The sequence below is a fragment of the Monodelphis domestica genome, chromosome 2 (assembly GCF_027887165.1).
Source record: "Monodelphis domestica isolate mMonDom1 chromosome 2, mMonDom1.pri, whole genome shotgun sequence".
Classification (NCBI taxonomy): domain Eukaryota; kingdom Metazoa; phylum Chordata; class Mammalia; order Didelphimorphia; family Didelphidae; genus Monodelphis; species Monodelphis domestica.
In genome coordinates this window covers 43,155,447-43,167,988 of record NC_077228.1, presented here as the reverse complement: position 1 = coordinate 43,167,988, position 12,542 = coordinate 43,155,447, and the positions used below count along the sequence as shown (strand labels likewise).

Below are 12,542 nucleotides of genomic sequence, written 5' to 3'. Positions count from 1 at the left end.
ACTTCCTCACATTAAACATAAATTTTAAACCTAAGGTATTAATTAGCAACGCCATTAACTTTTAATCTGGTATGAAAATAATACTGCAACCAAAGTTAAAAATAAAAATATATTTGAAAAATGATATATATATATGTATATATAAATATATCAATAGCAATTGAAGAAACGAATTAAACATCTAAATGGAAATATCAGAAATGTAAGATTATAAAAAATTATGGGGGGGAAATCTAGAATGTGTCTTTATACCAAATGCAAATTGTATAAATTTTTAAACAAACAAAGCACATTCAAAAACTATTTCAACAATGACTATACACCACTGGGACTCTGATTAATCTCCAATTAACATGTCACAAGTATTGGATTTTTGACAAATTTGTTATATATTGAGTGTTACCAAGACACATACTTTGTGCAAGCATGATTCTACAAAAACTAAAAATATGTGTTTAAGTTTCAACTATGTGTAGAAGCAATTTGTTAGAATTTGTTTACTTGCATTTTTTGTTTACATGTTTACTTGCAATGATATATGATTGATATTGTAAACTAAAAGTTTAAGGTAAGTTGGCTCTGACAATATATAAAAAATATTATGTTATGTATTAGGATAATGTTGGTTCTCTTCCAAGTCCCTAACTAGCTCCTGTTATGCCAGCCATCATTAATCAAGATAATGTTAGTGGAAATTTAATTCCCAACAAATTCCTTAACCCTTCTTTTGTATAAATTGGGAAGAATTGCCAAATAGTTTAAGAATTGTCAGTGAGTATTGAAACTCAAAAGGAGTCCAGAAAATTATTGGAAAGAAAAATTGGTTATCGTGACTTTTGAAATCAAATCTTTTCATTGTGTATGTAAATCTTGCAAATTTTTCAGCTCTAAGCTGCAATTGTGAGATTTGCTGTTTAAGGTAAAAGCTTTTGAGATTGCAACTAATATTATTTTTTGAGTTTTGAATTCAGGTGTAGTTGTCTGATAGATCATTGAACTGTATCCACCACTCAAGAGAAAAGACAAGGAAGGTTTTGTGAAGTACAGTTGTCACTGCATGACTGATGAATAACCTTGACTCTTACCTAAAGTCAAACAGTGTTATAACCCTTTCCCTGCTTTTCCTTTCAAAGCAAATTGTTCAGCAATCAAATTCTCAACCAAGAGGGTAAGATAGAAATAGAAAGAATCCACTAATCAGTTCCAAAATAAATCCCCAAATGACATCTCCTAGCAATATTATAGCTAAATCTAAGAGCTCCAATTAAAATATAATGGATTATATAGGATTTAGCAGTTTCCATATTAAAGGTTTAGAAGGCTTAGAATATGATATTCCAGAAGGCAAAGGATGTAGGTTTAGAATCAAGAAATACCTACCCCGCAAAACTGAGTATATTATTAAAGGAGAAAAAATGGTCATTTGATAAAATAGAAGATTTCTAAACATTTCTGATGAAAAGACCAGACTTAAACAGAAAATCTGATGTTCAAATACAAGATTTAAGAGAAGCATAAATAAATAGTAAAGAGAAAATTTAAGGGATTTAATAAGGTTAAATTGTAAGAGGAAATAAACATGAAAACTATTCAAGTGGTGGACCTCAACTTCTCCCTCTAAGATCTACATAAATTGAATCAGAAAATAAACAAGAAAGAAGTCAAGGAAGTGAATGAAATTTTAGAAAAGCTAGAACTAACAGATCTCTGGAGAAAGTTGAATGAGAAAAGAAAGGAATATATCTTCTTTTCAGCAGTACATGCCCCCTACACAACATGTGACATGTATCAGGAATTAAAAACTAAACAACCAAATGCTGAAAAGCAGAAATAATGAATGCATCCTTTTCAGATCATAGCACAATAAAAATTACAATAAATAAGATACAGGGGAAAACAAATAGAAAATTAATTGGAAACTGCATAGTCTCATTCTTAAAAAGAGGTGGGTCAAAGAAAAGATTTTTAAAATGATCAGTGATTTCATTAAGGAAAATAACATAAAAATTCATGGGATATAGTGAAAGCAATACTTAGGGGAAAATTTCTATCTCTAAATGCTTACATCATTAAAATAGAGAAAAAGCAGATCAATGAATTAGATGTGCAACTAAAATATATAGAAAACTAACTAATAAATCCCCAATAGAAGGCTGAATTGGAAATCATAAAAATCAAATGGGAAATTAATAAAAGTAAAAGATCCATTGAACTAATAAATAAGACTATGAGTTGGTTTTATATAAAACAAAGTGGATAAAGCATTGGTTAATTTGAATTGAAGAAGGAAAGAAAAAATCAAATTACCAGTATTAAAAATGAAAAGAGTGAATTCATCATAAATGAAGAGGAAGTTAAAACCATTACTAGTAGTAATTTTGCTTAATTATATGCCAATATGTGTGGCAATCTAAATGAAATGGATGAGTATTTACAAAAACATAAATTATTCATATTAATAAATGAGAAAAGAGAATATTTAAATGATCCCACCTCAGAAAAGGAAATTGAACAAGCCATCAATGAACTCCCTAGGAAAAAAACCCCAGAGCATGATGGATTCACAAATGAATTTTATCAAGTATTTAAAGAACAATTAAGCCTAATATAATATAAACCATTTTGGAAAAAAGATAAAGAAGTCCTGCCAAATTCTTTTTATAACACAAATATGGTGCTGATACCTTAAGCAAGGAATATCAAAAACAGAGAAAGAAAATGATAGTCTAATTTGCTTAACAAAAATAGATGCAAAAATTATAAAGAAAACACTAGCAAGAAGACTATAGCAATATATCATAAGAATCATTCACTATGACTGAATGGGATTGATACCAGGCATGCAGGGTTGGTTTAACATTCAGAAATTTTTAGTATGATTGACTCCATCATTAACCAAACTAACAGAAGTCATATGATTATTTTAACAGAATCAGATAAAGCCTTCAACAAAATACAACAATTATTCCTATCAAAACACTAGGAAGCATAGCAATGAATAGATGATTTCTTAAAATGATAAGTAGTATCTATCTATAGCCATCAGCAAGTATAATCTGCAATGAGAACATATTAACAGGTTTCCTGATGAGATCAGTAGTGAAGCAAGGATACCCATTACTACCAGTATTAAATGTCACCTCAAATGTCTACATTAGGGGACAGGCATTTCTGAAGCATCTGTTCTGTGCCAAGCACTGTCTTAGGCACAGGGGAGCCAAAGACACAAAGCAAACAGTTTCTGTCCTGAAAGAACTCTGTCTACTGTGGGAAAAGTGAACACAGATGAGTAACTACAAAACAAGCATGAGGAGTCATTTCAGTTTCTGTCATGGGTGGAGAAGAATATAGAATTCCCCAGGCATCTGCCAGGTAAAAGCAGAATTCCCTTTGCCTTGTCCAGTGCAACTATGATAACGGTGACTTCTAACAGGGACCAAAGAACCACCCATCCTGTGGGTTACGAGATCCCCAAACTAGGAATGGGAATACAAAGGATTGGCAATTCTTTCTGGTAGTGATGGCAAGACAGCTCACCAAACTCTTCCAAATGTATTAGCTGGCTCTGTCTTTGTCTTCTGTGCCAGAATTTGCCATGAATAGGACTTAGATATTTCTGAGAAAATATCTCCTTCTTTCCCCTTTAAAATGAATGTAAATACAAAAAAGCTTCAATAAACATATTTTTAAAGGATTGTATTAGTTTTCCTGCTTGCCACATCATGCTGTCAATTCAGGTGGAATTTTTAAGCCTATGAAATCTTAGGATCACTTGCAAATAAAAAATAGTGATACAAGACACCCCCATTACACACACACACACACACACACACACACACACACATACACACACACACACACACACACATTCCAAAATACAAATAAAACTGAAAAGCAAACATTTAAAACCTCTCTTACCTGTATTTGCTGAATAAGTTTTTCATCCTCTGGTACATTTGGGTCAATTGCAATGACCACATCTTCATAGCCATTGCCATTGAGCTTAATGAGGGATGCACCTGCTCCCCGAAGCAGAAATAGAGTCAGGATTAAAACAAGCATCTTAAATGACACCATGACTGATGCTGCGTTCTGTTCTTCCTTGGCCTAAAAAGCCTCTCTAGGAAACTTACTTCCTTTTGTCCCTCTATATATGCTCTTCAAAGTTAGCACCAACATACTGAATTCTGACCTCACTTCCAATGAAATAGGACTCTATTGTTTTGTTTTTCTCCTGCCAGAAAGACTCACCTCAATCACACTTAAAAAGGGGGGGGGGGTTGGCTTGTTTATGCACCACCAAGGAACACTGTCCAAAGCAAATACTAATCATAAATATATATATATATATATATATATATATGTAGGAGGAAGAGGTGGATGACAAAAACCCTCTGTCTTGCCACTACACTTCAGTGTCTCTAGAAGGGGAATGAGGACAACAACTTTGTAAATCCAATTCACAATATACTCTCCTGGGTCCTTTTCAAAATGAAGGATGAACATACTGGCAATGGACTTTAAGAGCTCGGGGTCATCCACTGCATGGCTAAGAAATCATAATGGTGGAGATTATTGTTAATAATAAGGATAATGATCAATTTAAAATTATGACTACTTTTTAAAGTGTTCAGAATTTATTGTAAATATATTACTTTCCAGGTTTGGTAAAGAATAATGTGTATTTTCATTAGAATATTAATGACTTTTAATGTTGGGAATTTGGGAAATTAAATTATACTATGAATGTTATGATAATATACTGTTCAGTGACTTTATAACATGGGAAAGAAAACTGATCACAATAACAAAAATAACACATCTAAATAGGACAAAAGTTCTTAATCTGGGGTCCACGGATAGATTTCAGGGAGTCAAAAAAATCCAACGGAAAAATAAATGACATCTTTATCCTCCCTATCCTACACCCAAAACTGTGAATTTCCTTCCAGTATTTAAAACCAGGATTCTGAGAAATCCATCGGTGTTGTTTTGTTTTTTTTTTTTGTTTTGTTTTTACCAGATTGCCAAAGGAACCCAAGAAACAAAAAAGTTCAAGAACCTGCCATGAAATAGACTTCACATCTGCTGTGCCTTTTTCTGAATATTGTTATTATCTCACTGGATCCTAACCACAATCCCATGAGTAAGATACTAGTATTCATTCAATGGACATTCATGACTCATTGAAGCACCTCCTCTATCCTATACCCTAGGCTAGGTGGAAGGTCTGGATAGAAAGTCACAATGATTTTCTCTATGCAGCAAACAGGATCATAAAAAGAAAAATGCATCTGAAAAGAGGGAAAGAAGAAAATGGAGTCACAGGAATCAGCTTCCCTGGTCAGGAGGTGATGGGGACATTGGACTTCCTATGTTGAAGAAAGGTTTCCCATAGACTTGAGCAAGTCAGCCAGATATGACTGCCATTCCTTGTGCCTGCCAGCCTGTTACAGGCTGGACTTTGCCCTATGGCTTCATCTTTTATTGCTGCTTCTCCTGACCTATGCCTTCACTGGCAGCTTCTGCCCATTGAGACCACTGGGGCTCTGGAGTTGGAAGCTTTGAGACTGATCTCAAATCTTGGTTCAGTCACTGATTCACTCAGACTCTGTGCAAGTCCCTTAACCCTTGCTTATCCTGATCGTGGGGTTCAGGGGCCAGTTCTTCAAATCCTTTTCCTATTAGCTGATCTGGCCAAAACTTTTGGTAATTGACCAATGAGATATTGAGTATGAATTCCAATCTTCAAACGAAAAGTATATTAATTTGTTTGTCAATTTATAAACCATATAGAACCATGAGATGTAGAATGTGGGAAGCATTTCTAGCTCAGCATAAATCCATTGAGATGAGTTGTGAATATAGTCCTCAGAACCACCCCACAATGAACAAATACATGTATTCTAAAGAGGAAAATGGAACAGGGTCCATTTTCCAGACCCTGTTGGGGTGGAAGACTGTACTAAGGGCCCCTAAAGCCAATCCAGCCTTGTGAAAAGAATCAGGGAAATGGAAAGAGAAAGAAAATGGGCTGAGAGACCTTTCTACAAATGTTCCATAACACTGTCCCCCCTCCCTGCTCTTCCCAGTGAGGCTTCAAACCAGCAGCAGCAGCTGCTGTAGAGAGAACCTCAGAGCCTCAGTGCTGGCTATTCTGAAGGCCTCTCCCTGAAAACAACCTGACCCAGTCGAAGGGGCACGCAGACAGCAGGGAAACAGAGAGAGACTGGGGGAGCTTGTAACCCCCTGGCTGGATCCTTCCATCTGAGTCTCAGGGAAGGTTCCTGCCTCAAGGCATACTCAGTTCAACCCAGGGAAAGCTAATCTTATCAGGAGCCCTCGGAGCTCTGGGAAGCCATGGCCCCTCCCCCTCAGAGAGCAGGGTCCTCTGAAACAACAGTATCCCTCAGGGCTGGCAAAAGGGCCTCGGGAGAAGGCTATTCTGAAGGTCACATCCTGAAAACAACCTGACCCAGTCGCTGGGGCACCCAGACATCAGGGAAACAGAGAGAGAAGGGCCTGCAGCCCCCCTGGCTGGATCCTTCCATCCAAGTCTCACAGAAGGACCCTGCCTCAAGTCATACTCAGTTCAACCCAGGGAAAGCTAATCATATCAGGAGCCGTGGGAGCTCCTGGAAGCCGCGGCCCCTCCCCCCTCAGAGTGCTGGCTCACCTGGATGGCTAAGGCACAGAAACAAACACCCGACGGAAAGAAGGGCCAAGCCAGGCTTAGAGCATGGAAGTAAGGCAATGGAGAAGCATCGGGACGGAGCTGAGGAGAGCAGTAACAGGGAAACACCAGAAATTCCTGGCTTCCCCAGGAAGACAGAACAACAACTGCATAGAATGGACCATCTGCCTAGGGCTAAAACCTCTGAACGCCAGACAGAGATAAGAAAAGCTAGTCCTCCCCACTCAGATAGAGATGGCAAACTCCACAGAAGCACAAAAGCCCCCAAATTCCAAACAAAACAAGAAAAAGGGGGCAACTTTGGACACATTTTATGGAGCAAAAATAGAAAACACAGAGGAGATAGAAGAGGAAACACAAGCAAATGCTCTGAAACCTTCCAAAGGAAATGGAAACTGTCCACAAACTGATGAAGAATTTGAATCAGAAAGGATCAAAAAGATGGAAGCCTTCTGGGAGGAAAAGTGGGAAATAATGCAAAAGAAATTCACACATCTACAAAACCAGTTTGACCAAACTGAAAAATAAAACCAGGCTTTAAAGCAAGAACTAATAAAGCAAAGCCAAAAGGCCAAGGAATTAGAAGAGAATATCAAATATCTCACTGACAAGGTGACAGATTTGGAAAATAGAGGGAGAAGAGATAATTTAAGAATAATTAGACTTCCAGAAAAGCGAGAAATAAACAGCAAACTTGACATCATAATACAAGATATAATCAAAGAAAATTGCCCAGAGATTCTAGAACATGGGGGCAATACAGTCACTGACAGAGCTCACAGAACACCCTCTACACTAAATCCCCAAAAGACAACTCCCAGAAATGTAATTGCCAAATTCCAAAGCTCTCAAACAAAAGAAAAAATCCTACAAGAAGCCAGAAAAAGACAATTTATATATAAAGGAATGCCAATCAGGGTCACAAAAGACCTTGCAAGTTCCACTCTGAATGATCGTAAGGCATGGAACATGATCTTCAGAAAGGCAAGAGAGGTGGGTCTCCAAGAATCAACTATCAACCAAGAATCAGCTATCCAGAAAAACTGACTATATACTTCCAAGGGAAAGTATGGGCATTCAACAAAATAGAAGATTTCCAAGTTTTTGCAAAGAAAAGACCAGAGCTCTGTGGAAAGTTTGATATCCAAAATCAAAGAGCATGGAATACCTGAAAAGATAAATATGAGGGAAAGGGAAAAGGAGAAAAATGTTTTCTTCTTCTTTTACTCAAACTCTCTTCTATAAGGACTACATTAATATCAGTCTATTTATACTAACATGTGGGGAAAATGTAATGTGTAAATAGGGGGAAAAGAAAGACCAAATAGAATAATCTTTTTCACACAAAGAATCACATGGAAAGGGGAGGGAAAGAAAACTTCTATAAGAAGGAGAGGAAGAGAGTTTTTACTTAAACCTTACTCTCAGGGAAATCAACTCTGAGAGGGAAAAACAGCCAGATCCATTGGGATCTTGAATTCTATCTTACCCAAAAAGGGTAGGGAGAAGGGAAAATCAAGGGGAGTAGGGGGGAGGGAACACAAAAAAGGGAGGGAAGAAGAGGGGGCAGGGGGAGGAACAAAAAGGGAGGGACTAAAAAGGGAAATATATCAAGGGAGGTGACAAGGGGGACCAATTTAAAGTAAATCACTGGACTAAAAGGTAGAGCCAAAAAAGAAAAGGTTAGAACCAGGGAAGGATATCAAAAGGCCAGGGAGTCCACAAATGATAGTCATAACTTTGAACGTGAATGGGATGAACTCACCCATAAACCTAGAAGAACAGCAGAATGGATTAGAATCCAAAACCCTACCATATGTTGTCTTCAAGAAACACACATGAGGCGGGTTGACACCCACAAGGTCAGAATTAAAGGATGGAGTGAGATCTTCTGGGCCTCAACTGACAGAAAGAAGGCAGGAGTGGTAATCATGATATCTTATAAAGCCAAAGCAAAAATAGATCTGATCAAAAGGGATAGGGAAGGTAATTATATTTTGTTAAAAGGGACTTTAGATAATGAGGAAATATCACTAATCAACAGGTATGCACCAAATAATATAGCACCCAAATTTCTAATGGAGAAACTAGGAGAATTGAAGGAAGAAATAGACAGTAAAACCATATTAGTGGGAGACATAAACCAACCATTATCAAATTTAGATAAATCAAACCAAAAAATAAATAAGAGGTGAAAGAAGTGAATGAAATCTTAGAAAAATTAGAATTAATAGACATATGGAAAAAAATAAATAGGGATAAAAAGGAATACACCTTCTTCTCAGCACCATATGGCACATTCACAAAAGTTGACCATACATTAGGTCACAGAAACATAGCACACAAATAATAAATGCAGCCTTCTCAGATCACAAGGCAATAAAAATAATGATCAGTAAAGGTACATGGAAAACCAAATCAAAAACTAATTGGAAATTAAACAATATGATACTCCAAAATCATTTAGTTAGAGAAGAAATCATAGAAACAATAATTTTATTGAGGAGAATGACAATGGTGAGACATCCTTTCAAGATGAAAAGGGGGACAGCACCTCCAATGAAGAGGAAATTAAGGCAATCATTAAAAATTACTTTTCCCAATTATATGGCAATAAATACACCAATTTAGGTGATATGGATGAATATATATATAAATATAAACTGCCTAGACTAACAGAAGAAGAAATAGAATTCTTAAATAATCCATATCAGAAAATGAAATCCAACAAGCCATCAAAGAACTTCCTAAGAAAAAATCCCCAGGGCCTGATGGATTCACCAGTGAATGCTATCAAACATTCAGAGAACTGTTAATCCCAATACTCTATGAACTATTTGACATAATAAGCAAAGGGGGAGTTCTACCAAACTCCTTTCATGACACAAACATGGTACTGATTCTAAAACTAGGCAGGTCAAAAACAGAGAAAGAAAACTATAGACCAATCTCCCTAATGAATACAGATACAAAAATCTTAAATAGGATACTAGCAAAAAGACTCCAGCAAGTGATCAGAAGGGTCATCCACCATGATCAAGTAGAATTTATACCAGGGATGCAGGGCTGGTTCAATATTAGGAAAACCATCCACATAATTGACCACATCAACAAGCAAACCAACAAGAACCACATTAATATCTCAATAGATGCAGTAAAAGCCTTCGATAAAATCCAACACCCATTCCTATTAAAAACACTAGAAAGCATAGGAATAGAAGAGTAGTTCCTAAAAATAATAAACAGTATATATCTAAAACCATCAGCCAATATCATCTGCAATGGGGATAAATCTGGTACATTCCCAACAAGATCAGGAGTGAAACAAGGATGCCCATTATCACCTCTACTATTTGTACTAGAAACACTAGCAGTAGCAATAAGAGAAGAAAAAGAAATTGAAAGCATCAAAATAGGCAAGGAGGAGACCAAGTTATCACTCCTTGCAGATGACATGATGGTCTCCTTAAAGAATCCTAGAGATTCAAGCTAAAAGCTAATTGAAATAATCAACAACATTAGCAAAATTGCAGGATACAAAATAAACCCACATAAGTCATCAGCTTTTCTATATATCTCCAACACAGCTCAGCAGCAAAAACTAGAAAGAGAAATCCCATTCAAAATCACCTTAGACAAAATAAAATACCTAGGAATCTATCTCCTGAGACAAAGACAGGAACTATATGAACACAACTACAAAACACTCTCCACACAACTAAAAATTGACTTGAACAATTGGAAAAACATTAACTGCTCATGGATAGGATGAAGCAATATAATAAAAATGACCATCCTACCCAAAATTATTTATCTATTTAGTGCCATATCCATTAAACTCCCAAAATATTTCTTTACCGATTTAGAAAAAACCATAACAAAATTCTTTTGGAAAAACCAAAGATCAAGGATATCCAGGGAAATAATGAAAAAAAAACAGATATGATGGGGACCTTGCAGTCCCAGACCTTAAACTATATTACTAAGCAGCAGCACTGGCTAAGAGACAGAAAGGAAGATCAGTGGAATAGACTGGAGGAAAGCGACCTCAGCAAGACAGTATACAATAAACCCAAAGATCCCAGCTTTTGGGACAAAAATCCACTATTCGATAAAAACTGCTGGGAAAATTGGAAGACAGTGGGGGAGAGATTAGGAATAGATCCACACCTCACACCCTACAGCAAGATAAATTCAAAATGAGTGAGTGACTTAAACATAAAGAAGGAAACCATAAGTAAATTGGATAAACACAGAATAGTATACATGTCAGACCTTTGGGAGGGGAAAGACTTTAAAACCAAGCAAGATATAGAAAGAATCACAAAATTTAAAATGCATAATTTTGACTACATCAAATTAAAAAGCTTTAGTACAAACAAAACCAATGTAACTAAAATCAGAAGGGAAACAACAAATTAGGAAAAAATCTTCATAGAAACCTCTGACAAAGGTTTAATTACTCAAATTTATAAAGAGCTAAATCAATTGTACTAAAAATTAAGTCATTCTCCAATTGATAAATGGGCAAGGGACATGGATAGGCAATTCTCAGATAAAGAAATCAAAACTATTAACAAGCACATGAAGAATTGTTCTAAATCTCTTATAATCAGAGAGATGCAAATGAAAACAACTCTGAGGTATCACCTCACACCCAGCAGATTGGCTAACATGATAGCAAAGGAAAGTAATGAATGCTGGGGGGGATGTGGCAAAGTAGGGACATTAATTCATTGCTGGTGGAGTTGTGAACTGATCCAACCATTCTGGAGCACAATTTGGAACTATGCCCAAAGGGTGATAAAAGAATGTCTACCCTTTGATCCAGTCATAGCACTGCTGGGTCTGTACCCCAAAGAGACAACTGACAAAAAGACTTGTACAAAAATATTCATATCTGCGCTCTTTGTGGTGACCAAAAACTGGAAAACGAGGGGATGCCCATCAATTGGGGAATGGCTGAACAAATTGTGGTATATGTTGGTGATGGAATACTATTGTGCAAAAAGGAATAACAAAGTGGAGGAATTCCATGGAGACTGGAACGACCTCCAGGAAGTGATGCAGAGCGAGAGGAACAGAACCAGGAGAACATTGTACCCAGAGACTAATACACTGTGGTATAATCGAATGTAATGAACTTCTCCATTGGTAGTGGTGTATTGGCCCAGAACAATCTGCAGGGATCTAGGAGAGAAAACACTATTCAAAAGCAAAGGATAAACTATGGGAATAGAAACACCGAAGAAAAGCAACTGCCTGACTACAGTGGTTGAGGGGACAAGACAGAGTAAGGACTCTAAGGGAACATTCTAATGCAAATATTAACAACATGGAAATGGATTTGAATCAAGAACACATGTGCCACCCAGTGGAATCACGCATCAGCTATGAGGGCTGGTTGGAGGAAAAGAAAATGATCTTTGTCTTTAATGAATAATGTTTGGAAATGATCAAATAAAATATTATTTAAAAAAACACTAGAAAGCATAGGAATAGAAGGGTCGTTCCTAAAAATAATAAACAGTATATATCTAAAACCATCAGCTAATATCAACTGCAATGGGGATAAACTAGACACATTCCCAGTAAGATCAGGAGTGAAACAAGGATGCCCATTATCACCTCTAGTATTTGACATTGTACTAGAAACACTAGCAGTAGCAATTAGAGAAGAAAAAGAAATTGAAGGCATCAAAATAGGCAAGGAGGAGACCAAGTTATCACTCCTTGCAGATGAAAATTGGTGCATAGCATCTATTGCATTTGAATAATACCTTTCCTCTTGGTCTCTTCTTTCAGATGTGAGACAAGATTAAGAAATCATTCACATCCACTCTTCTTT

At 36.5% G+C, this 12,542-nt stretch overlaps 1 protein-coding gene across 1 annotated transcript in view; it reads right to left on the bottom strand.

Annotated features, from left to right (window-relative positions):
- Nucleotides 1-4,194, bottom strand: part of LOC100618928 (calcium-activated chloride channel regulator 1-like) — a 61,565-nt gene extending 57,371 nt beyond the window's left edge. Inside the window, 1 exon segment of the mRNA XM_056815393.1 lies at nucleotides 3,919-4,194. Coding sequence (XP_056671371.1) covers nucleotides 3,919-4,077 — 159 coding nt within the window. The 5' untranslated portion in view covers nucleotides 4,078-4,194.
- Nucleotides 4,195-12,542: the final 8,348 nt, after the last annotated feature.